The 23235-nt window shown below is 37.5% G+C and overlaps 4 protein-coding genes across 4 annotated transcripts; 2 read left to right on the top strand and 2 right to left on the bottom strand.

Annotated features, from left to right (window-relative positions):
- Window positions 1-2677: 2677 nt before the first annotated feature.
- LOC114725335 (transcription factor MYB77-like) lies at window positions 2678-4041 on the bottom strand. The gene has a single exon (XM_028911834.1). The coding sequence runs from the start codon at window positions 3865-3867 to the stop codon at window positions 2980-2982; it is 888 nt and encodes a 295-aa protein (XP_028767667.1). The 5' UTR covers window positions 3868-4041; the 3' UTR covers window positions 2678-2979.
- Window positions 4042-6911: 2870 nt separating this feature from the next.
- LOC114725338 (reticulon-like protein B11) lies at window positions 6912-9781 on the top strand. The gene is made up of 6 exons (XM_028911837.1): window positions 6912-7129; window positions 7341-7521; window positions 7852-7993; window positions 8156-8225; window positions 8328-8497; window positions 9339-9781. Exons 1-5 carry the CDS (start codon window positions 7069-7071, stop codon window positions 8495-8497), a joined length of 624 nt encoding a protein of 207 aa, XP_028767670.1. The 5' UTR covers window positions 6912-7068; the 3' UTR covers window positions 9339-9781.
- Window positions 9782-11052: 1271 nt separating this feature from the next.
- LOC114725336 (protein TIC 21, chloroplastic) lies at window positions 11053-13872 on the bottom strand. The gene is made up of 4 exons (XM_028911835.1): window positions 13521-13872; window positions 13033-13290; window positions 12414-12617; window positions 11053-11561 (listed from the first exon to the last, which is right to left on the bottom strand). Exons 1-4 carry the CDS (start codon window positions 13827-13829, stop codon window positions 11448-11450), a joined length of 885 nt encoding a protein of 294 aa, XP_028767668.1. The 5' UTR covers window positions 13830-13872; the 3' UTR covers window positions 11053-11447.
- Window positions 13873-17077: 3205 nt separating this feature from the next.
- Window positions 17078-20098, top strand: LOC114725339 (receptor protein kinase-like protein At4g34220). The gene is made up of 3 exons (XM_028911838.1): window positions 17078-18991; window positions 19218-19466; window positions 19542-20098. The coding sequence occupies exons 1-3, from the start codon at window positions 17368-17370 to the stop codon at window positions 19859-19861; spliced, it is 2193 nt and encodes a 730-aa protein (XP_028767671.1). The 5' UTR covers window positions 17078-17367; the 3' UTR covers window positions 19862-20098.
- Window positions 20099-23235: the final 3137 nt, after the last annotated feature.

The raw sequence follows: 23235 nt of genomic DNA, 5'->3' as shown, positions 1-23235 counted from the left end.
GGTGACGCCGCTGCTCCTACTTCAGAGTAGGGGTGCACAAAGACCGGACTGGATGGGGGTTAAGCATCAGTCTGAAGTTTGGTCTAAAAAAGCATCGAGTTAGACATTTTGGTCTGTAGTCTGGTCCAGTCTAGGTAGGCTCGGGACCAGGATCGAGTTGGACTTGGTCCACCGGGTTACCAGACTAGTCCAGGTTGTTGTTTTTGTTTTTGTTTTTTTTAAACTTCATTTCATAGGTGTTTTGATGCTTTTTTTAATAAAAAAATATTTTTACAGCATATTTTGCTACTTTGTTCCAAACGTTCTAAAGTATATTGAGCTTTTTCCATTAAATAAATAGAGTTTTCCATTCTTTTTACTTATCTAAAATTAAATAAACATAGCTATTCCTGGGAAGATGAGATTCTTACATGATCTACGTATCACAAAATAAATAAGATCATATTTAATATTGACAACATTCAGTGAAAAAAAAATAAAAGAACAAACAAACAAAAATTCAAATAACCCAATTTTAATACTAAACTTCCTTTAAATCATCATCAGTCATTGAAGCTATAGACTGAAAGGGAAAAGTATGTTAAGGTCGAGAAGTTGATTGCTTGTTGGGTTGGGCTCAAATTTAACATATCCATTAAATGATTAAACACATATAGATGTTTAAAAAAAAAAAAACAAGTTACCTGGACCGGGTTAGACCATATGGTCTGACACATCAGTCCTTAACCCAGTATTTTAGTCTGACTCAATTGGTCTTGTCTCCTCATCGGGTTACTTTTTTTAGACCGGGTCGGACCGGTTTGTGCCGGTCGGGCCAGGTTGATTGGGTTCCAAACTTTTTTGTGCAACCCTACTTCAAGCTTCCTGAAATTAAGCCCACCCATGTCCGAATTGCATGAGTATGGCTTTTCTAAATGTCATAATCTATCACCACACACGAGCAAAACAGTTAAAATACTATTAGCACTTTGTTAAGAAATGCTGCCCCTTGCACTACAACGTTTCCAAACAAAACTTCTAATCGTTTTATACATTTTGATATGCTGATTTTATGTAATGTTTGTATAGATCTTTTCCCCCACCCTAACTTATTCCCTTAAGAAAAGAACCCATGCAAACACTCTTTATGTCACTTGAGGTCTCAGCCCACAACCTCCTCAGTCCTCAATTAGAAGAGTTGTGAGGTCACATGTGAACTGCAAAACTCTGATGGTACCTGTACAGATCATAGTTTTGATACTAAAGTGAAATTATAGACATTCTCATTTCACTTTTTACAATGGCTAATGTGGTATGCATAATGAAATTCGGTTTCTTTATTATTCTCTCAATGGATTTGCTGTTGTTTCTAGCTCGTGTTCCAGAACGGAAATGATTTGTTAGAAGTACTACTTACTGTTCTTAATATAAGAGCTAGTTTAACATTCAATTTAATCTTAAATATAATACCATAATTCATTTTGTCTCTTATATTTATATATTTTTTTCTTAAGGTTGTCATTGTACTAGTTACACATGTTAAATGTTTTACTAATTAGTAGATCTGTAACCAATTAGTAGATTTAGTTGATACACATGATTATTAAGGATAATTTAAGAAAGACAACATCTATTTATTATAAATAACTAACTTAATTATTTTCTTAATCTACTTGAATTAGTCAACTGGTTACTAGTTAAATTAGTTATTTGTAGTTAAATTAGTTATTTGTAATTTGCTTTCCTAAAATATCTTTACTAATCAAGTGTATTGACTATAGCTACTATTATAGCAATGACTACTTTAGGAAAAAAAATGATAGGCAAAGTGAATTGAGGTATTATACTTATAAAATAAAAGTTAAACAAAATCTCGTATTAAGAATCAAAGGTAGTATTGAGGATAGAGGTAGTATTATTAATGTGAAAATAAATTATTCTTAAAGAATATGATTACGCTGTTTTATGAAAACATGTTAGTATATTTATTATAACGAACTAATTTATCTAGTTCTTTACCTATTAAATAAGTTTATATCAAGCATAAGTATATGATTCGCCACCCAAAAAAAAAAACCCTCATGCCTAATTATTTGACTTTTATTGCTCAAAATCAATCCTGTCCCTTTTCTCATCACCATGGCTAACTGTCTATATCAATGTACCCATTTTATTTTTTTAAAAAAAAGATTTTTTTAAAAATGACTGTTGAGTTTTAAAAAAAATAAATAACAATATATTTTGTAGTAATTTTTTATTTAAAATTTTAAAATTTAACAATTATTTTTTTTAAAATTTTTCCACAAAATAATTGGGGGTTCATTTTGGGCGTTTTTTTTTTTTCCTTTTTGGGGAGTTCATTAGACCGTCCCAAGCCACCCAGCCTGGTCTTGCCGTCATATGAAGCATCTAGAACCATGTGCGTCAATGGACCTATTATCCATGGGCTACCTCTTTTTCATTTTTAGGCATAGTGGGTTTGTTACTTCGACGACGACCTTATACGATGGTCAACTCAACAACCAACAACTCCCTTAACGGCCCAACCAAAAGCAAAAAAATAAATAAATCAAATGTCGTACGGCACGTACGAACACCGTACCATAATGTGCCGGTTACTAGTAAACCATGCGCGACTTCTTAGGTTTTGTTCGGTTGTTCCTTTCCAATAACAAACATCGAGTTCAGGAATTCAAAATTTTAAAAAAATTGAATCTAATGCATTATAGTAGTTCTGCTAGAACAAAATAGCTACGCATACTTTCGTTTGTGATTTCCACTTTATTTTGCCATTTTATCTTCACTGTCTGGATAATAATTCATGACTCCAATGTTCTAATTCTGCCAACGTCGTTCCCCAGATATTTCCACCGCCCTCATCTGTACAATCTGAAAATAACGATTTCTGTGCCCGTAATCAAATTTAATAAACACCTTCGCTTCTCCTTCAACCTCGGCTTCAGCAACTGTGGCTCGGCAACTATACTCCGATCACTCTGCTCAATTTACCCTTGAAATTCCACCACTCACACCGTCAGGATCAGAGCACAATCCATCGTGATGTCCCGCCATGTAATTTCTCACTTCCTCCCTTATCATTTCCTTCATCACCATCAGTAAATCAGGCCCAAATGTCGCCATTGACGACAACTTCTCGGACTGCGCTGGTGCCTCCGCCCTGGAACCGGGATTCTGAATCTTCTGCGACTCCTTCAACTCGGCTCCCAAAGGGGACAGACTAAGATCAGTGCAAGGGTCTTTGTTTAAGTTGAAGATTGGACTTGGGCGTGACTCGACCTGCAGTGAAGGCGATAAGACTGCGCAGTTTCTCGCTACAGGACGAATCGCCATCGAAGATGAAACCACAGGAAGACCTGAATCACTAACATCAGATCCTGATGGACTGCTTGGGCTGTAACAGTGGCCACCCGGCGGCAATGATTGTATCGGCATAGCGTATTCCACGATGGCTGATTTCTTTTCCGGAGGTCCGTCGATTGTGGCGCCTTCGTCGGCGATCAACGACGAGTACTTGCGCTTCAAGGTAGAGTTCCAATGGTTTTTGATCGCGTTGTCCGTACGGCCGTTCAGGAGCCTCGCTATGGTGGCCCACTTGTTGCCGAACTTTGAGTGGGCCTTGATGATGATCTCGTCTTCCTCCGGCGTGAAGGACCGGTGCTCCACGTCCGGCGAGAGCTGGTTGCACCACCGCAGACGACAAGACTTCCCGGACCTGCCCGGTATTGATTTGCTTATGGCGGACCAATTCCGAGGGCCGTAGCGTTGCACGAGCTTGCGCAACAATTCATCCTCCTCGGGACTCCATGGTCCCTTGACCCGATCCACATCTCTCTGTTGCGCCTCCATTGTTGCCGAATCTGTATTCATCGCGTCGATGATTTAAAAAGCCTCAGCTACAGAAGCTAAAGAACTAACCACTAACACTGAATCAAGAAATCTACCCTACGAATCTTTGGTAAATCAAGAGATAAATTTAAGTTTAAAATTTAAAATTTTAAGTATCACTCAAATGAGGCGGTGAGGGTGAAGAGAAGGAGGAGCCTCCTCTGATAACGAGGGCTGGGCAAAGTGGACGTAGGCGGGTTTATAAACTGAGGGTCAGCGTAACTGACTCAGCCGGTTAGCCAAAAGAGGTTAGAGCCGTTAGGGCAACCGGTGTTGCTCAGTTATCGGTTTCCATACGTTACAGCTGGATAACCATCAGGCCTAGCCGCGCAGGCACGGAGTTTTTTCAAAAACAATCATTAAGTTTTATATGTAAATATATTTAATTAGATATAAAATACATGGAAGATTATACTCAAATATTACGGGTCAAGAAACTAATATTATGTTTTTACTGGGAGAAATAAAAATTATACAGCGGTATAGTATAAGGCTTTGAATAATTTTAATTATATATTATGAAATAAATCGATTTTTTTGGTATATGAAAAAAGCAACTGAGATCTCGGGCGATATGAAAATTTACCCAAGAGACGACGAAACTGGCATTAGTTAAATAAATAAATTATATAGTTAAAGTTTCAGCTGAAACAGAGAAAATAATAGTAGTAGTTTTAGTTACTAATGGGCAGTTTGCTAAATTCCTAGCTTGACTCGGAACAGTTATGGGGGTTAGCAACGGAAGAGAGTGTGGTGGGGGGGAGGGGGATATCACGAGAATTTGTTGCGAGATAAAGGGACGGTTAGGTTAGGCGCGGGGTCGAGAACGAGTTTGACCGAGCCAGGCTGGAAGGCATATTTGTTTGATGAGTGGCGTGTGGTTTTATGGGTTTGCGTGTAATTTGTGATTGGATCTTTTTTTGGGGCGTGGTGGGGTGGTGATGACGTGGAGAAAAAGACAAGAGTGGACGCGGAATTGGAGAACGGATCATTACTGACAAGTTGTCAGTCCAGGCTGTCAATCAGGAGCACGGACGAGGGCCGTAACGGCCTCACCTCACCGACACGAGGCGGTCACCAACCACCGCCTGAATGCATATCCCATTTTACAACCACGAACCCTGCATTTTGAACTACCATAACGGATTCCTCCCACCGTCTTATGGTCGGTATTGCTTATCCTCGTGCTCAAACACAACTGCGCAACAAAGGTCCCCCATTTGCCTTTCAACCTTTATGTGAGTTTAATGGGAAGAGCAAATTCTTACACCATTTGAATTTTTATTAAGGAAAGTAATCAGAGGGACTTTGTCTCAAATTTTTTATTTTTTTTTAAACTTTTTATAAAATAAACAACTTAAATGCCAATAAATTTTGTGCTCAATTCGGAAACAAGTATCCAAAATCATGGTGTCTAATTGATATTCCTCTGGTTTTATTTATACAGAGAGAGAAGATTTTTTTTATTCTCTTTATAAGTTATTTCGTTAAATTTTTATCATAAATATACTATATTATCTTTTATTTATTATAATGTACCTAGTTTTTTTGAAATGTGTATATATTAAATAAGAGTAAAGTTGGAAAGTTATTATATTTAATAAAAAGTTAATACAGTTTAAGATTTTTTTGCCTATATAAAATATATTATAAATATTTTATAAATAGGATCGAAGAGTAGCATTTTGATGAGAGATTTTTTATCTCCCTCCATGGTAGTAGCAGAAACAGAAAGTTCCAAGAAAGGGATGGGAGGCAGCTGTGCCGTAATGGTGGGTTGATGATGATGACGTATAATTTATCGAGGGTAGCAATGAGTACTGGGGAAAGCAGGTTCAATATCATGTGGGTGATTAAAAAAAATGGGACGATAGACGACAGAGTCTGACCAGATAGTGAAACAACATGTATTTGTTTAAGCAAACACACACACACACACTTTTCTTCTTCCAGAGTTTAAAGCATCGGTTAATGGGCAGCATTTATAGTAATTCACAGAGTTAGCAATTGTCACGTGATTGAGAACCTGCCAGGAATTTTCCTCTCCAAATTTATTAATGTTTAATTTTTGCCTCTAAATCTTCTAATAATGTTGGATTTGATCCCTGCTCGATCGCATCACGGCCATTTACAGATGGAAAGAGACAGTCTATTGGGTTAGTTTAGACAAATAGATAGGGCTCTGAGTAATCAATATTTTTTATTCGGCAGCTTACACATATCGATGGGTTTCCTTTGATTTCGTTACACCGCTGTACTTTTATATCGATGGTTTATATAAACTGAGAATCACAAATTATTTCATTCTTCCATGGTCCAAAGTGAACCTTGTGACTTGAACACTGTAGATGATACTAACTGGTCCTTAATACTATCTCTGGTCCTAATTATAAACCTCTCATTTTTGTAGACTACAAAATGAGATTTTATAATTAGGACCAGAGATAATATAAAAGCAAGATAATTAATTTTAAGATATTAAGAAAATGAGTTATGTTAATTATTTGTCTCAAATATATGTTGGTCTATCTAAAATTTCTGATTAGAACTACCTTTTGACAAAAACATTTTACAATTAATAGAGATATTTGGAAGAAAAAAATAAAAGACAAAATGGATCTTATACTTGAAACTAAATTCAATTTCTAATTAATTTTTATATTAAGGACAGTCTAGTACAATACATTACATTACATTTTCACTGAATTAAACTTATGTATGTAACTTCTTTTTTTTGGGGGGGGGGGTTAATATAAGACGTCTAGATTACTTTGCTCTCTGCGCAAAAGAAGCAAGCATCAAATCCGTTTGGGTTCCCCCCGGGGCATAGGTGAACAGGGATTCGCTCATAAGCCGCAAGGCGAGATGCCGGCGGACAACATGCAGGCTGATCACTGGGCCGAAGAAGCCCAAATTAGCAGACCATAACAGAGATGGTGGGTGTATGTCGTTTTCCCATTCTAACCTCAAAACGACAAAATTCAAGAAGTCGTGGAAGAACTGTGGGGATTGTTCCTCAGCTTTAGCCCTTGGCACTCTGGAGTCCTCACACTGCGACTCCTCAACGGCTTCATACCCACCTCCTCTCGCCTGAATCTAACCACCCTTATAAAATATTGACAATCAAATATATCGCTCGCATTTTATTTCTTTCCTCTTTCTCCCGCTCAAGCCCTAATCGCCATGGGAGAATCCGAATCTTCTCGTCGGATATCCGTTCATCAGGCTCTCGGCGGTGGCCTAGGTTCTCTCTTTCTCTCCCGATCTTCCTCTCTCTTAGCAATGTGACCACAAAGTACAGTATAACATTGATTTCTTCGAGTTAGAGATAATTAGGAACTGATCTTGCATTCCATCCAATGTCGTGTCTTGTTATTGGTCGTCCTCATTTTTTATGTTTTCATTTTTCGGCAAATTGAGATTTGATTAAATTTTGCATCTATTAACTCTCTCAGTTGCGGACGTGTTGCTTTGGAAGAATTGGTGCGGAGGGCTTACGGTTCTGCTTTCGTCTACGGTAATGTGGTACCTATTCGAGCGCGCCGGATATAATCTCTTGTCTTTTGTGTCCAATGTTCTATTGCTGCTGGTCGTGATTCTCTTTTTCTGGGCCAAAGCTGCTTCCCTCCTCAATAGGTATTTCCGTCCTGCTTCCTCTAAATTCTTGATCCCTTTAATCTCTTGTCCTTTATTGGAATTAATGAGTTTCTTTCAAACGTCTTCGGTGTGAGAGATTACTGCTGTTTCTTCTATATTTAGTTGAAAGGGATAAGCTAGAAGTAATCGCTTTGAAAGAAAATGTATTCGGATGCTTTCTTAACAATTTTTAAAATGAATCTGCTTTCCCTGAGGACACACACACACATGTGGGTGGGTTATGAAAATTGCCTAAGGGATTAAACGGACAACTGTCATTATCCTTTCTTCATTTGAAATTGATTAAAAAAAAAAAAAAAACTCTTGCAGACCTCTCCCTCCTCTCCCTGATATGGAAATATCCGAGGAGTCTGTTGCTAAGGCTGCCGATGAACTGCAAATTTGGATCAATCGAGCTTTGTCAGTTGCGCATGAAATAGCAATTGAGAGAAATTTGATACTTTGCCTTCAGGTGCGGGGTTCATTTCTTCCCTGGGCTCTCTCTCTCTCTCTCTAAAAAAAATAAATTAGGTGAAAATTTTCCCTTATTTGTTGTTACCATAACTTGAAGAACTTCCTTTACAGCACAGCATTTTGGATTGACATTTTTTTTTTATGTGAGCTTGGAAATCAGATTACAGCCGCATTGTTGCTTATCTCCTTTGTTGGTAGTCTGTTGAACTTTCTGACCCTGGTCTATATTTGTAAGTCCTCTGCTTTTGTAGTTTTGCTTAAACACGCATATTGCATTTTGAAAATTCTCTGTATCTTTATTTGCTTCTAATATTTCGATTATTTCCATACAGGCGTTCTTCTTGGCTTGTCAGTTCCTCTGTTGTATGACAAGTACCAGGACCATATTGACGACAAGTTGTATATGGTGCATGGGAAAATTCAGGCACGGTGTGAAAAGTTAGACAGTAAATTTCTAAGGAAGATTCTTATACCTTCAAACAAAGTAAAGAAGATGGATTAGGTAAGCACATACTATCCGTTTACTTGTGTGTGGTTGATGTAGATAATGCACACTACCTTACTATTAAGTCTTGTTTGATTATGTTGAAAAGTGGTTTGTCTATTAAGTAATGCAATGCCCATGCATGCAACTATGCAAGAATATATTATTATCTATCTCATCTTATTTTACTTCTTCCTCCAGTCTGGGAGAATCTTCATGCTAGGTAGATGTGTGAGATCACTGTCCAGTCTCATGAATCATGATTTATCTGTTTCTAACAATAATTTTCAAGGGACAAAACTCTACTTTCGAGACTGATGTTTAAGCATAATCTGACCTAAAGAAGAGAGAACAAAAAGAAAGGACAATGCTATGGTCCATCTGTCTATTTTACGGCTCTTCAACCCCTCTTCATGCTGTCCGAGTAATTTGTGCTTTCCTCAGATAGTTTTTATGATACCTAATTATAATAAATAAATTGTTATCACCGTAAAAGTTTGATCAACTTAGACGGTGTGTGATTCTAGTAGCAAGCACAGAAAGTGAGAAAGGTGTAAAAGAGGATTAAAAAGGGCAATGAGCTTATCTAAGTATTAGAATTTGAGATTGAGCCTGTGAATATTTAATTTGATATTTCTTGATAGTGTAGAATTGATGCGATATATTTTCATATCCTTGGAACTTCCAGTTACTCGTCAATACTGAATGCAATAGATGTTGTATATAAAGCATTTGACCTGTGTGTTTTAATTCGTTAAGTCTGAGTTTTATGAATTTCTTTCTTCATTATTTAGGAATCGTTGAACATATTCAAGTCTCTTGGTTTCTTGGGTTAACTTCTTGCTTGTTTGATATTCAGAATGCAAGTGGATCCCTCAGTCTAGCTAGGGGGTGTAGAAATGGATTCTTGAGATATGAATTACGAAGTACTAAGATTGTGCTTTAGCTGGGATGTTGCTGTTTACATTCAAGATTAGATGGTGTGTTAGTTCTTCAGAAGCAGGAGTTGACTAGTAGCTTCATAATAGGTGACGATTCTTCTGACTTTTTGTGTTTCCCCGGAGAGATCCTTTTCTATGAATTTTGACAACGGGCTTCTTGGTTCTTACCCATGTTATGCCTTCCTCTGGATTGAGAGAGAGAGTGGGGGAAATCTTTAGAACTGTAACATGCATGGTTTTGGCTTGAATATGTGATATATTCTGACTTTTATTTCAGTTCTTTATATAATTGATCATGTAAAAGTTTGTTGAGAATTTCATGAATTTTAAGAAAAACTTGCCTTCGCTATTATTTTTCATACATGGCACGATATAGCTCTTGAATTTATAATCTCTTTTGTACTACTCAATACTCGTACCCTGTGCCATTACACAGTATTCTATACTATTAGTTGAAGCATGTACGCTCAAAAAGTTTAGTTAGTTCTGCATATTTGGGTTGGCAATGTTTAACTTCTGGGGATAGCACGTGTTTCGTCGGCCACAAGTTTACTTAGACCATAATTATTCCATGTTCCGCATGTATCCTATTAACAACATTTGGTGGTCACCTCCTCCCCGCGCTCTAGGCAGCAGCTATTCTTCTCATTGAAGATGGCAGTCGCTTGAAAGATGTTTTTACAATCCTCATGTTGGTATTCCTTTTTTTTTTTTTGGGGGGGGGGAGACTTGGCCTTTTTTTTTTTTTAAAAAAAAAAAGAATTTCACGTTAGTCCGAATTGCGAACAGTTCCCAGTTGCTCCGGCCATCGTGAATAAATCCGTGGATCTTAAATTGTTCACGGTTGATACCATGTTCAGAGTCAGGTAAACTTGTTCAAGTGTTTAATATTAATATTCTTTACTGAAAGTATAATGCATTCAGACTAGGCACTTACAAGTACACTTGGGATACGTAATCTATCACAAAGACGCGGGGAGGGAAAACTGTCAAAGGAGAAAATGCCCCAACCAAAAAAAAAAAAAAATCCTGTAAGCCAAACAAGGATTAGAAACTCTCAGGTGGCCGCCCTTGCTGGTGTAAGATGTAATTAATTAATTAAAATAAATTAAGAATATTAATTATGTTGGTTAATATGATATATTTTTTTTTAAAATACCATGTAATACCTACCTTAATTTTCTTTTTCCCTAATCTACTTAATTATTGTTAAAAAAATATTAATAGGGTTAATTTGAAAAAACTAATAAATACGTCAGATAAGTTTTACATATAAAACTACCATTAACTCTCCAATTGAATCTTATATTAGGAACTATAGCAACACCAACATGAAGATTTTCATGGTTGCAATCCTACATTAAGGGATATTACTTTCCATTTAGAGTTTATAACTTAAGGGGATAAACAAATGCTGTGTTTCAAAAACACCATTTCAATCATAATTAATGAAACATGAGATAAGCAAGTGAGAAAAAATTTTATCTCGACTTATATGAACATACCTATAAGCACTTATTATAACAAACTCCAAACCTGGTCCAAAAAAAAAAACTCCAAACAAGTCCCAAGGCATGGCAAGAACTCTCCTATCACTATCAGACAGGAAAACAAACAAGCCTACGGCTTTTGTTAGACAACCAAACAACCGATCCAGAAATGAAATCAAATATTGAATGATATACATACGCTTTCTGCGTAATGTTCTTGCACCGCTTCTCCGTGAGAAGCTACCATCATGTTGGAACTTAAAAAACTTACAAGTTATGGACTGCACAGCAAACTCCTGCCGTCGTGATTTAGGTTGGGACAGTTGTTCTCAAATTTTCACATGATATCATGCTTATTAGACAACATCCCGCTGGTCCTTTTCTACTCAGAAATACATTATGCCAAAAGCTTTGTAAGAGGATCACATAATGCGCGAGATTTAAAATGGTTACAAAATTCATCACGAAAATAACCACTGCAAATGAGGAGTATACATCTTTAATTGTAATTACATCATACTCGTCTTCAATCATGCCTTATGCAAGCTTGGGGATTGAAGTAGCTTCTGAAGGAGGCAAGGTGACTGATCGCAACAACTCAAGTGAGAAAACAAGCCCAAGGAAATGAGAGAGAATTGTGTTTGCTGAAGCCTGTAAATCAGACAAGGACAAAACAGATGTTCAGCATAGCTCGTTCCACTAACTTTTTATGTTTTCCTTTTGAGCCTCTTGTTACATTGGAGTGCATTGAATCAATACATGTTACTGGCACGAACAAATCAAACATGGACACGTGGGGATTGCATCTCATGAATTCAACTAAATCAATAATAAAGAAGCTTTGAACGCTGGATTTTATAAACCTAAGTGATGATTGCAATTCCTACACTCACATTGGTACTATTTTGGGGTTATTAATAATACAAAACATGCTATTTTAAGGGTACACTATTTTGGGCAAACAGCATATGCCCTTAGACCATTTTCTATTAGCCCACAGCTCAGAAACATGATGAACCTCAGTTAAGATTTTTCTTTTATACTGCTAAAAGCCAGATGGCAAAAGCTCAACTCTTAAACTATTAGAAGTTATTGGCCTGAAAGTATATCTAAGATATTGAAGCAAACCATGTCAGATGTGCTCTTTCCAATATGTCAATTTTGTTATTTTGTCTCAATCAGATTGCCAATTGAAGATCCAAGTCTCCAACTATCATACTTCACTCAGGAAAGAAATAAAAAGAACAGGTTATATTAGTAGTCAACGCATGTTTCCTAGTTTACTTTTGAAAACACAAGAAGGCATTAGCAGCAGCAAGAGAACCCAACAGGTAGAGCTCTTCTGAGTGGCAAAGAGAAATCCATCAGTCATATGTCCAAGGTGAGACTCAAGTCCCAATAAGATGATCCCTTGTCTCACAATAGAATCATAAGACCACAACATAATAAACTAAACATAATCCTTGTAAAGAGAAAATTAGTTATCGAACCAATAAGTTTTACCTGCACCAAAAATACATCCAATGCAAGAACCGGGCTGTATCCAGGAGAGATTCCCTGATAATATGGGTTGGCTGAGGAAGTCAGAGCCTTGGCAACCAACAATCCAACAGTGGCTTGCATGCCAAGAATGGTAGCACCCATTCCCAAAATGTTCAGTCCTATACCATTCTTCAAGCTCTTTACCACATCAGCCCGAGGGGGGGCCTGAGAGCACAAGAAGAGGTAAACATTAGCAAGAACATGTTTGACAAGAATCAAGGAAATATCCAATGTCATGCCAAGAAGCAACCTCTAAGGCATCAGACTATTAGGAACAGAAAAGGAACGAGGTTAATATTGCCTCAGCCCTCAGCAACTCATTTTCCACATGCCAAGAAAAAGTATGATTCCATGCCTCAGTATCTTTAAATATGTGCTTCACCTCATCTAGCATATCCAAGGCTAGCCAACAAAATTCATGTAGGGAGGCTTTGATCCAAAAAGCATGAGACAATTTTATATCACCGTCAAGTATTGCTAAGACTACCATTAATTCATAAAAGGTGACATACAGCAGCTAATATGGTCTCCAATAATTAGTATTTAAAAGCATCACACCTCCATTCAAGTAAAACAGTACCTTGGTAGGCTCATTGGAAGTTTTTTGAAGCTTTTCAGATAGCCGAAGATATCCAAATGACCAGAACACAGAAACAAAAGCAGCTGCTATTCCACCAGCAGTGGCATAAAAAGTAACTGGAGATGTGATCTTTCCAGTAATGACAACAGAAAAGGACAATATTACAGCAGCCACCACGGTGCAGACCAGCTGACCCCAAAATCCTAAACTACCCAAACGCTTAAAATACCTAGCAGTCTTCTCCAGTCTCTTAGAAACCTGCAGCAATCATACCGCGAAATTTGTCATGTAACACATAAATAATGATTGCCATTGCCTAACACAAACCAAGTTGATCAAAGAAGCATCTCTCCCAGAAATAGAATTTAAATTGGTCAGGAAATGATCCAGAACCAAGAGGAAGTTAATTCATTGACCATGCTGGAGGAATTCAAAGACGTACCCTAGCGAGATAGAGACAGAAGAGGACGGGGTAAGAGAGGGAATACCTGAGCAAGTTTCGCTTTCTCTGATTCATCATTGGAGGGAGTGAAAGCAGTAGAAACCTGAGAAGAAGCATTTACGTAGAAGGGGTGCTTTGTAAGTGGATAGACAGCACCAAGAGGGAAAGAAGCGGAAGACGAAGAAGCCAGTGACTGCAAGGGTTTGAACGAGGGGACACAATGCAAGGGCGACGAATTCGACCGGCGCAAAAGTCGCGGGAGCTGAGGTGGTAAGTTGGCAGAAGCTGCCGACGAAATTGGCGTCGTCGCCGTGAAAATGCCGGCGCGAGCAGCCGGCAAAAGTAGCGTTTGCATTCTTGCTACTACGACAAGGGAAGTATCAGTTGTTCCCACCTTCTGAAGGCACACCCTCGAGGTGATTTGAACCAGTTCCGCTTCTCGACTTGGGACATCGAGGATACTGTTATTGGGCTTTGGGCCCAAATATAAAGAAGTAGGTCCATGGGCTTGTTGAAAGTTCACAATCATAGTCCATAGAGCCCAAAATCTGACCTTGCCGTCCCGAACCATGACTTGGAATACATTTTTCTTTCCTTTTCATATTTTATTTTGATGAATAACTTAGTTTAGCTTAAATTTTAAAATATAAGTTGGAGATAGTTCTTTTTAAAAAAAGTACAACTCGGGGGGGAAAAAAAAAGACAGCATATTGACGTATTGAGGGCCAAGTAACAAATTAAATAACTTTGGAAACCTCCTTATCATTTTGACTTCCAGACTTAAGGACACTGGTGATGGTTTATAGAACATATTTGGATTAATATGGAGGCATAGCCTTCTAGAGTAAGATATATTTGATTAGAGCCAATGATATAAATTTGAAACTTATCCTGTCAATATCACATCTCACGATAATTGCTTTTGTTTTTTCCTTCGTTTGTGTCTGTCACGCCTCTTCGTCTCAGAGAGAGTGAAAATTTGAATTGCACATTAGTTTTGACAGATTTCATCGGGGAAAAGCGATAATAAATAGCTGTAAATAACAACTAGGGCCAGGGCATTCAAAAAGTATTAGTTTATTGGCATGAGATATATTACACACAATGGAATCCCTGTTTTTGGAGATAAGGAGGACAAAGACAGAGAACCTGTCACGAGGGCAACTCCATTCAACCAGATAATAAAAGCCTTCTTGTCTTCGACCTCAAAATCTTTTAATGTTGTTTCTAGCTCTGTTCAGACACAGGTAAACATGTGAACAGACAACGTCATCATTAATGGAGGTAAGTAAACAACCCATAATATGCAATTTTGACCTGCGTGGCTTCTGCACATTTATATTACATCTCAAAAAAATGACAGTATGATTTACCTTTTCTTTTGGTTTAGTTTCTCTTCTCCTGCATTAAAGTGTCACTGAAGGCAACCTGAACCATATGAGAAGCTTATACTGTGAGTTTCACCACAAGCTCTGAGACAGAGACCCATATTTAGCAGCCCATGACAAAGCGAAGGGACAAGGGTTTAGCTTTTGCTTCTTGTTTTATGGTCGTTTCCAATGATTGTGCCGTATGAGAGAAGAAGAAGATGGTCACTCTTATAATCTTTTGCACGAAATTTGATCAAAGTTGAAGGACAGATACTCAGATAGAGGCCTTTCACAAACTGAAAAGGGGACCATTGTCTGAGTTCTGCAGAATTTTGGAAGAACATGTAGAATTTCTGTCCTACTTTACATGAGCCTGGCCAATCATAGTTCATCTTCTTCCCCAAATAATCATATAATTAATAATGCATGTGAACTTCAATAGTTTCGCGCCCACTAGCTTGCTTCCTCCTCTGTCTCTGCGGTTCCTTTCCAAGGGAAAAACTACAGAGCAAAAGAAAGAAAAATCCAAATTATTCACACTCATCTTTAGAAGTACACATGCTTGCATGTGTGTGAGTGTAAAATTTGTTATTTTTTGTAAAAATGTCAAAGTCTTGAAGCTGACTGCAGATTCTGTTTTGTTAGGGACCAATGAGCTGGGCAAATCAATGTGACGTCTGCCTTCAATATTCTTGCCTGGAACAAAATTTAAATAATGCAAAAGTGAAAAAAAATTAAGTGGCATTATAGCCAATTACTTAATATTTTATTTTTCTTTTCCCTAATTTATTTTCAACACATGAAGAAATTGAAGAGAAGATAACTAGCAACTAATCTTTTTCCCCTTTCCTTTTTTCCTCTTAGCTCCCACACAATAGCTTAAAGGGGTCCAACGTGTGGACATATGCAATTAAAAAAGTAAATGACTATGAAATTAGAACTTCTTTCACCTACTTTTTATCTGATAGTACTGTTTCTACAGGTTAAGCTCCTTCCAAATTGCTATTGAACTGCCCTGTGAGAATGTGTAAGTTCTGATGTTAATCCCTATTCACTTTTCAGATGAAATTATTTGAGCAGAGACACATTGCTTGTATCAACATATCTATTGCTCTTGGCCAGCGCTCTCATCCCTGAGAAAAAAGGAGTCTGATGTGAAAGATTTGTCTCTTCCCACAAACTATGAGCATTCTTGGTCAGAAAATATATCAGAAAATCATACCTGAAATAATGAATATGTCTATGAATGTGCCAGTACGTTAAACGAACTATATGGTAGTTTAAAGGGAGTTGTCAAAACATAATCAAAAGTAGTTCTCTTAACGTGATTTGTTTTATTCCCAAGGTCAAACCATCAATTTTGTTTAATAAAAAACAATTTTTTTTAATCTGACTCTACCATGGTTATAAGCCAATGACTAAGATAAAATATGTTTGGATCCAAGGAAAAGTGTGGCCTTCTTCATATAGCTGTTAGACCAAATCGATGTTGTTCGTGACAAAAATAAAAAATAATGTGGAGTTAGGATTATACACCACGTGTTTCTTAAATCTTTTGATGGTCTTTATTGAGTAAATTAAAAAAGAGGAAAGATTATTATAATGCGTGAGTGTGGCTGCTCTAAGTTTAATAATAAGAGCAGAACTGTAGCAATCTGCAAAAGCACAAATGCTCGTCCCCATTTACTAGCTATCTACTGCAAACGCAATATTGATGGTTCCCATGTGACCAAATAAAATAGAACAGTTTTTGTCTAACATAGAACTACTTTTATCAGCTATTAAAAATATGAAAGGATTGGTATACAAGAAAATTTATTTATTTTAAAAAAATTAGCCGTGGATTTCTTGTGTTCAAAAGTCGATTTGTTGGTACGGGCTTCATTAACACGTTTTATATAAATCGAGATAAAATTCTTTTTACATATTTATATCACATTCCGTAAATTATTATTAAAAAATAATTTATAAATTATTTATAAGTCATTCTAAATACAGACTCACAATAATTTATTTTTCACTCACCAAGTTGGCTGGGAAGGAATATCAAACGCCCTGCTTCAAGTTATGGACCCCAACTCAGCTGGGTGTCTTGTGGTTCCAGACAAATACATCTTCGTTTCCTTTTATATTTTTGCCGGTTATGATTAGCAGCGGCTTAGTTCTCTGAGTTGAATAGGGAGAGTTGGCAGAACCGTACCATGAAACTCTCTTTTATTATTATCTTCTGATTTGTTGGGTTCACCTGGTCCTTATCATCTCTTTCTGCTATTACTCTCCCCATCCATTCAATCATTTTGGTTTCCTTGCTCCCACTTTGTCTGCTTCACCTAGTACATCGTAGCTAGGAGCAGCTCATAGAAATAGTTCTCCATTAAATTCTCTGAAGATTTGGTCAACAGAAGAAGGAAGTTGCAGTTGTTCACCATCTCCGTTTTGCTTCCTTTTCCCTTCCCTTTTTCTGCACCATGAAATCATAGCTTCTGCCATTATGCTGTATCGCCATCATCATCTCAAGGAATCATGAACTCCAACTCCAGGAACCCTCATTTTGGGTGTAAAGTTTTATTCTTTCATTTTCTTCTTCTTCTTCTTCGATCATTTGCTCTGAACCCTGATGGGGTTCTCTTGCTATCCTTCAAGTATTCGATCCTCAGCGACCCACTTTCAGTCCTAGAAAATTGGAGCTACAGCGATGAGTCATCATGCTCGTGGAATGGAGTCAAGTGTACAAAAATTGGAGGGAAGTTTAGAGTGACCAGTTTGGCTCTTCCCAGTAGCAAGCTTCTGGGTTCGATTTCTGAAGACCTTGGGATGATCGAACACCTCCGGGAGCTTGATCTTTCCAACAATTTCCTTAATGGGTCTGTACCCAATTCCATATTCAACGCTTCTGAGCTTCGAGTTCTTTCTCTCGCCAGCAATGTCATCGCCGGTGAGCTATCAGAGTCGATTGGTCAGTTGAAAACTCTTCAACTTTTAAACCTATCTGACAATGCCTTTGCTGGGTCAGTCCCAGCAAGTCTCATTACTTTGAAAAATCTTACCTTTGTTTCTTTGAGGAGTAATTACTTTTCTGGTAAAGTTCCAAGTGGGCTTCACTCTGTTCAGAATTTAGATCTGTCTTCGAATTTGCTTAATGGGTCTTTACCAGATGACTTTGGCGGGGATAGCTTGAAATACTTGAACCTCTCCTACAACAAAATTTCAGGAACAATCCCACCACAATTTGCCAAAAAGATACCTGGAAACTCCACAGTAGATCTCTCCTTCAACAATCTAACGGGTCCAATACCCCAGTCTCTGGCTTTGCTTAACCAGAAACCTGAGTCACTTTCTGGGAATTCTGATCTTTGTGGAAAGCCCCTGAAAGTCATTTGTTCTATTACTTCGACTGGTTCAAACCCACCCAACTCCACCACCTCATCAACACCAGCAATTGCAGTCATGCCCAAAGCAATTGACGCCAACCCCAAAACAAACAGTTCAGGAACCCCCAATGGGTCTCAGAATAGGCCAACAAATAGCCTCAAACCATCCAGCATAGCCGGAATCGTCGTGGGCGACATTGCCGGAATAGGTCTTTTAGTCGCAATTGTTCTCTTGGTCTACCAACAACGGAAGAAAAAAGATGCTAAATCCACCGAAAATGTTATCGAGACTGCATCGAAACAAGACCCGGAAGTCAAAAAATCCACAATCCCCTGCTTCTGGTTAGCTGTTGACGACAAGGAGACGTCCGAAGCAACGAGCTCCGACAGCGACCTAGAGAATAATAATAAGAAGACTGAAATGACGACCCAAAACGAGAATCTCCGGAAAGAAGGGAGGTTTGTGACAGTGGATGGAGAGACGAGGCTGGAGCTAGAGACATTACTGACGTCGTCGGCGTATATTCTGGGAACAAGCCGAGGGAGCATAGTGTACAGAGCAGTGCTGGAGGATGGAAGAGCGTATGCTGTGAGGAGGATAGGGATTGGAGAATGTGCAGTAGAGGGGATGAAGGATTTCGAGAATCATGTAAAAACAATCGCCAAGATTCGTCATCCCAATTTGGTCAGAGTTCGTGGATTCTGCTGGGGAATGGATGAGAAGCTCCTTATCTGTGATTACGTCCCCAATGGAAGCCTCGCCAACCTTTGTCACAGTAAGTTTAAAGTTTTCTTTTTCCCTCGTTTTTGGCCCCGCCAACATTAAAGTTACTGTTCACAATTACTCCCCAGTCCACAGTTTGCTTTGAATCTTTCTTCTTGTGATGACGTGAGTTTAGATTGTACTAACGTTGTTAATTGAAAAAAAAAAATTGCATCGTGAATTCAAATCATCATCTTCTTTTCAATAATAAAGTTTAACAGAGTGAACAAAATATTCAGGAAGAACAGGGTCATCGGCATCGAGCTTGGCGTTGGAGGCTCGGCTGAAGATAGCAAGAGGAATAGCACGAGGCATAGCTTTCGTCCACGACAAGAAACATGTGCACGGCAACATCAAACCCTCCAACATACTCTTCAATTCCGACATGGAACCCGTCATCACCGACCTCGGCCTCGACCGCATCCTCTGCAACCCCAACAACTTCAACCTCAGAGCCAACGGTTCATCTCGCCAAATAGCATACCAGAGCCAACATGAACAGCAAGACCACCTCCCTCCGATGAGTTCGTCTTCTGGTGGGACCCACCTAATGCCCTATCAAGCACCGGAGTGGTTCCAAAGCTTCAAACCCAACCCAAAGTGCGATGTGTATTCCTTTGGCATTGTCTTGCTCGAGCTTCTCAGTGGGAGATCTGTCTCAGACTTGGACATAGGGCAGTGGCCGCAGTGTGATGACGTGGAGGAGGAGAGGATTAGGGTGTTGAGGGTGGCTGATGTGGCCATAAGGTCTGAGATCGAAAATAAGGAACATGTTATATTAGGGTGCTTCAAGCTGGGGCTTACTTGTGCTTCTTCTCTCCCACAGAAGAGACCCTCCATGAAAGAAGCTCTACACATGTTAGAAAAGATGATTCGCAGCTAATTGACCGCCCACTGCGGTCGTGTATCTTAGCTCTAGGCCTGGATTTTAGATCAAAAGTTCTTAGCTTTTGCATTTCTTGTGTTGTTTAATTTGTTGATTTAGAGTGTGCACGGAAGAAGAAAGATGACCATTTGTCTGTGTGATCGAGGAAATCATTGTAAGTTTGATTGCGGAATCAAATCCTTCGTCTGTAACCTGTGAAAGTTACTTGCGGTGTTTGTCTCCTTAGATTTTACTCATCCGGTATTTAATATAAGATTAATCATTAAATTGATTTTAATATTAAATATAAGATCTATTTCTTATATTTATTAATTTTTTTTTAAATTACCTCTATGATACTCTCTCAACTATAATCAAATAGAAAAAGGAGCGGGGATATTAAGAAAGATGATTATGGTATTTTAAAAAAAACATGTTATATTTCTTATAGTTAACTAACTTACTTAACTTTTTAATCTAATCAAATTAGTTATATAGATTTTATATTAAAAACCGGAAAAATACAATATCAACGCCAAGAAATTTTAATTACTAAGCAGAAAAACCTTAAAAGTTGTCGCCTCCTGACAAGCTGATGAGGAAAACAGCAGTGTCAAGATTGAGGTAGTGAGTGTTAAGATTGAGTTTGCATGGCTTTCTGGGTGGTTGAAGGATCATAACTGTTTCAAGCTGGCTTCACTCGCTAGTAGTAATTTCAATTAGCTGTGTCAGCTCAAACTTGTCTCCTGCACATGCTCTGACGACAATGGCAGTAAAAAATTCTGGTTAGAATATCCCTCAGATTTTTGCTCTTTCAATGCTATTTTCATTGCCATCACCAGAATTAAGAGCTTACTGTGTGGATTTTCCCTTTTTCTTTTTGCTTTTGGGTTTTGGGGGGTGGGGGTTTAAGAAGCATGTAAACTAGAAGACTAAAAGAGACTATATCTCTGATTCCTGTCAATGCTTGGTCCCATTTCATAATTTATGAATAGTGCATTTTATTACAAGTACATATATTTATATGAACATTATGATCTTTTTTTACTTCATAATGTGCATAGATAATATTGTAAGTAGAGCCATGCTGATTCAATGAAAAATTAATTGAATCTCGGTTGTTTCCAATCCTAATAATAGTGTGTCAGTTGACTTAATAATTTAAAATCTTTACATAAATTCAAGTCCCTTCAAAAATGCTCATTAACTATGAAGCAATAATACTTCACCCAAAAAAAAAAAAAGAGTTTGTATCGGATACGATACATGCATCGTATTTCATTATATGTATCACATATTTTACCATTTGTATTAGTGTATTACTATTTTTTTTTTGGTCAAAATATTTCTATACAACTTAAGAACTTAAAAAAAAAATTAGTATCTTAGTTTATTATTATAAATATCTTTACAAATGTTTGTTTAAAGTTGGCAAAAAGGGGGGGTGTTTGTTTAAAACTCAAGATATCTGATATCCGAAAAAAAACATTAATGATATCCGTACTCATCCCTTAAGATATTAAAATATATAATACTACTCCTTATGTCCTTAGTATAAGACCTAATTAATTAATTTAAGTAAATTAAGAATGCTAATCATTTAATATAATATATTTTTATTAAAATAACCTAAGCATCTTCTTTAATTTTTGTCACTCCTCTCCTATTTGATTATTTTTGGGAGAAATATTAATAGGATTAATTTGAAAAGATATTGATAAATCTATGAAATAGGTCTTACAATTAGCTTCTTAATTAGGTTTTATATGAAATACTGGAAGAGTACATATATTCTCATAGCACTACCCCTAAATGTTTGAAATTACCATACTAGATATGTGGCATTTTATGTCCAAGAAAAAAGATAAGTGATATTTTTTGTTGATGTTAAAGTATATGTATTCTCCTATTAGAGATAATCCTATTTGAGATGCTATCTGGTACTAAACATGAGCATTTGATATATACACTCATATTGAGGTTTCTTGACCCATTAATTTATAAAAAGCATACCCATTGGACCCAGCTGATGCAACGCCACACCATAGGCCCAACACCGAACATAACAGACACTAACGGACGAGAAGTGAAACAAACAGTAAGTCGATGAAGTCCACATGCGAAGGGGAAATTCTTCAGTAGAGCAGACGTGGAAAGCTCCAAATACCGCTTCTTTCTCAGCCTCTGGGCTAACCTGTGGTGAAGTATCTTTCCTTGGCATATGGAAGGTCCAGAAGTAAGGATATGATAATATGATACATTATCGCAACCTGCCTCCCTCACCCCCCGGCAGACAATTGTGCCTCTACGCCTAGTTTCAGAGATATGGTTTATATGAAAGTTGTCAGATGCTCCCTCCATTTTACAGGATGTGTTTTGAGCAAATACACATTGTTAAAATATACATAGGAATCTTCATTTTTTTTTACAAAGAAGTACAAGCTTTTCAAAAAAAAAAAAACACTCGTTTAATAGTAACCCATGCTTAACTCATACCTAGCCAGTGAAAGATATTTTTGAAATACTACCTCCGATCCTAATTATAATACTCTTCCGGTCCTAATTATAAGACCCAATTGACTTATTTGAGGAGATTAAGGAAGTAAGTTAAGTTGGTTATTTATAACAAATAAGTTTTGTCATTCCTAAAATATCCTTGCTAATTAAGTATATTGGCTAAAACTATCATTATTAGAAGGATTATCTTGGAAAAAATGCATAAATATAAGAGACAAAATGGATTGGGGTCTTATAATTAGGACCAAATAAAAAGTCAAATGGGGTCTTATAATAAGGACCGGAGGAGTACCTCGTTTGTAGTCTATATATAAGCTCTCATAATTAGAACCGTAGACAGTACATTATATAAATATAAAATATTCCAAAAATACCTCCATGAATCGAAGTGGAGGAAGTACTTTACTGTTTAATTAATTTCTTGTCCTAGAAAAGTGATGCCCAGTAGGATTCCAATTTGACTTTTTGATGATAATGATAACCTGCGACATGAAATGAAAGTCAGTAATAACTTGGTAGAGGATCAGTAAAACGAAACTAGTCTCTGGTCCAAAAAAAAAAAAAGAGGAAGAATCTAGTAATCTACAATCTGCCCAAAAGAATATGCAGAAGGTCCATAATCCGCCTGCTATTTCTATTTTCGGTCAAAAGAAACGCTTCATATCAGTAGGCAGAAGAAGGCGCCAAATTCTTTGTTATTAGTTATTAGTAGAAGATAATGCAGCAATTCCGGAACTAAACCGACCGCTTTAAGGCGGCAAGTATGCTTCGCTTACTAAAGAATTAGAATTGGAAGTGGAATTGAAACCATGAATTGGGCTGCTTCTTTGTTTTATTGGGGCCAATGCCAACCTCCTTGACTGATCAATCCAGCC

This window comes from Neltuma alba, unplaced genomic scaffold, assembly GCF_004799145.2.
Source record: "Neltuma alba isolate B1F8T4 unplaced genomic scaffold, ASM479914v2 tig00012244_pilon, whole genome shotgun sequence".
Lineage (NCBI taxonomy): Eukaryota > Viridiplantae > Streptophyta > Magnoliopsida > Fabales > Fabaceae > Neltuma > Neltuma alba.
Note: the sequence above shows the minus strand (reverse complement) of the source record. Positions and strands in the feature narration are given on the sequence as shown.

What these genes read in the sequence shown, in the direction of transcription:
- LOC114725338 (XM_028911837.1), top strand. Translation starts at nt 7,069, where the DNA reads ATGGGAGAATCCGAATCTTCTCGTCGGATATCCGTTCATCAGGCTCTC. An exon ending in ATTTGATACTTTGCCTTCAG is followed by an intron (nt 7,994 to 8,155) that starts GTGCGGGGTTCA and finishes CTTGGAAATCAG; the next exon opens with ATTACAGCCGCATTGTTGCT. An exon ending in TCTGACCCTGGTCTATATTT is followed by an intron (nt 8,226 to 8,327) that starts GTAAGTCCTCTG and finishes ATTTCCATACAG; the next exon opens with GCGTTCTTCTTGGCTTGTCA.
- LOC114725336 (XM_028911835.1), bottom strand. Translation starts at nt 13,829, where the DNA reads ATGCAAACGCTACTTTTGCCGGCTGCTCGCGCCGGCATTTTCACGGCG. An exon ending in CTTCCAATGAGCCTACCAAG is followed by an intron (nt 12,618 to 13,032) that starts GTACTGTTTTAC and finishes TTGTGCTCTCAG; the next exon opens with GCCCCCCCTCGGGCTGATGT. An exon ending in TGGATGTATTTTTGGTGCAG is followed by an intron (nt 11,562 to 12,413) that starts GTAAAACTTATT and finishes TCTGATTTACAG; the next exon opens with GCTTCAGCAAACACAATTCT.
- LOC114725335 (XM_028911834.1), bottom strand. Translation starts at nt 3,867, where the DNA reads ATGAATACAGATTCGGCAACAATGGAGGCGCAACAGAGAGATGTGGAT.
- LOC114725339 (XM_028911838.1), top strand. Translation starts at nt 17,368, where the DNA reads ATGAACTCCAACTCCAGGAACCCTCATTTTGGGTGTAAAGTTTTATTC. An exon ending in CCTCGCCAACCTTTGTCACA is followed by an intron (nt 18,992 to 19,217) that starts GTAAGTTTAAAG and finishes CAAAATATTCAG; the next exon opens with GAAGAACAGGGTCATCGGCA. An exon ending in TCGCCAAATAGCATACCAGA is followed by an intron (nt 19,467 to 19,541) that starts GCCAACATGAAC and finishes TGCCCTATCAAG; the next exon opens with CACCGGAGTGGTTCCAAAGC.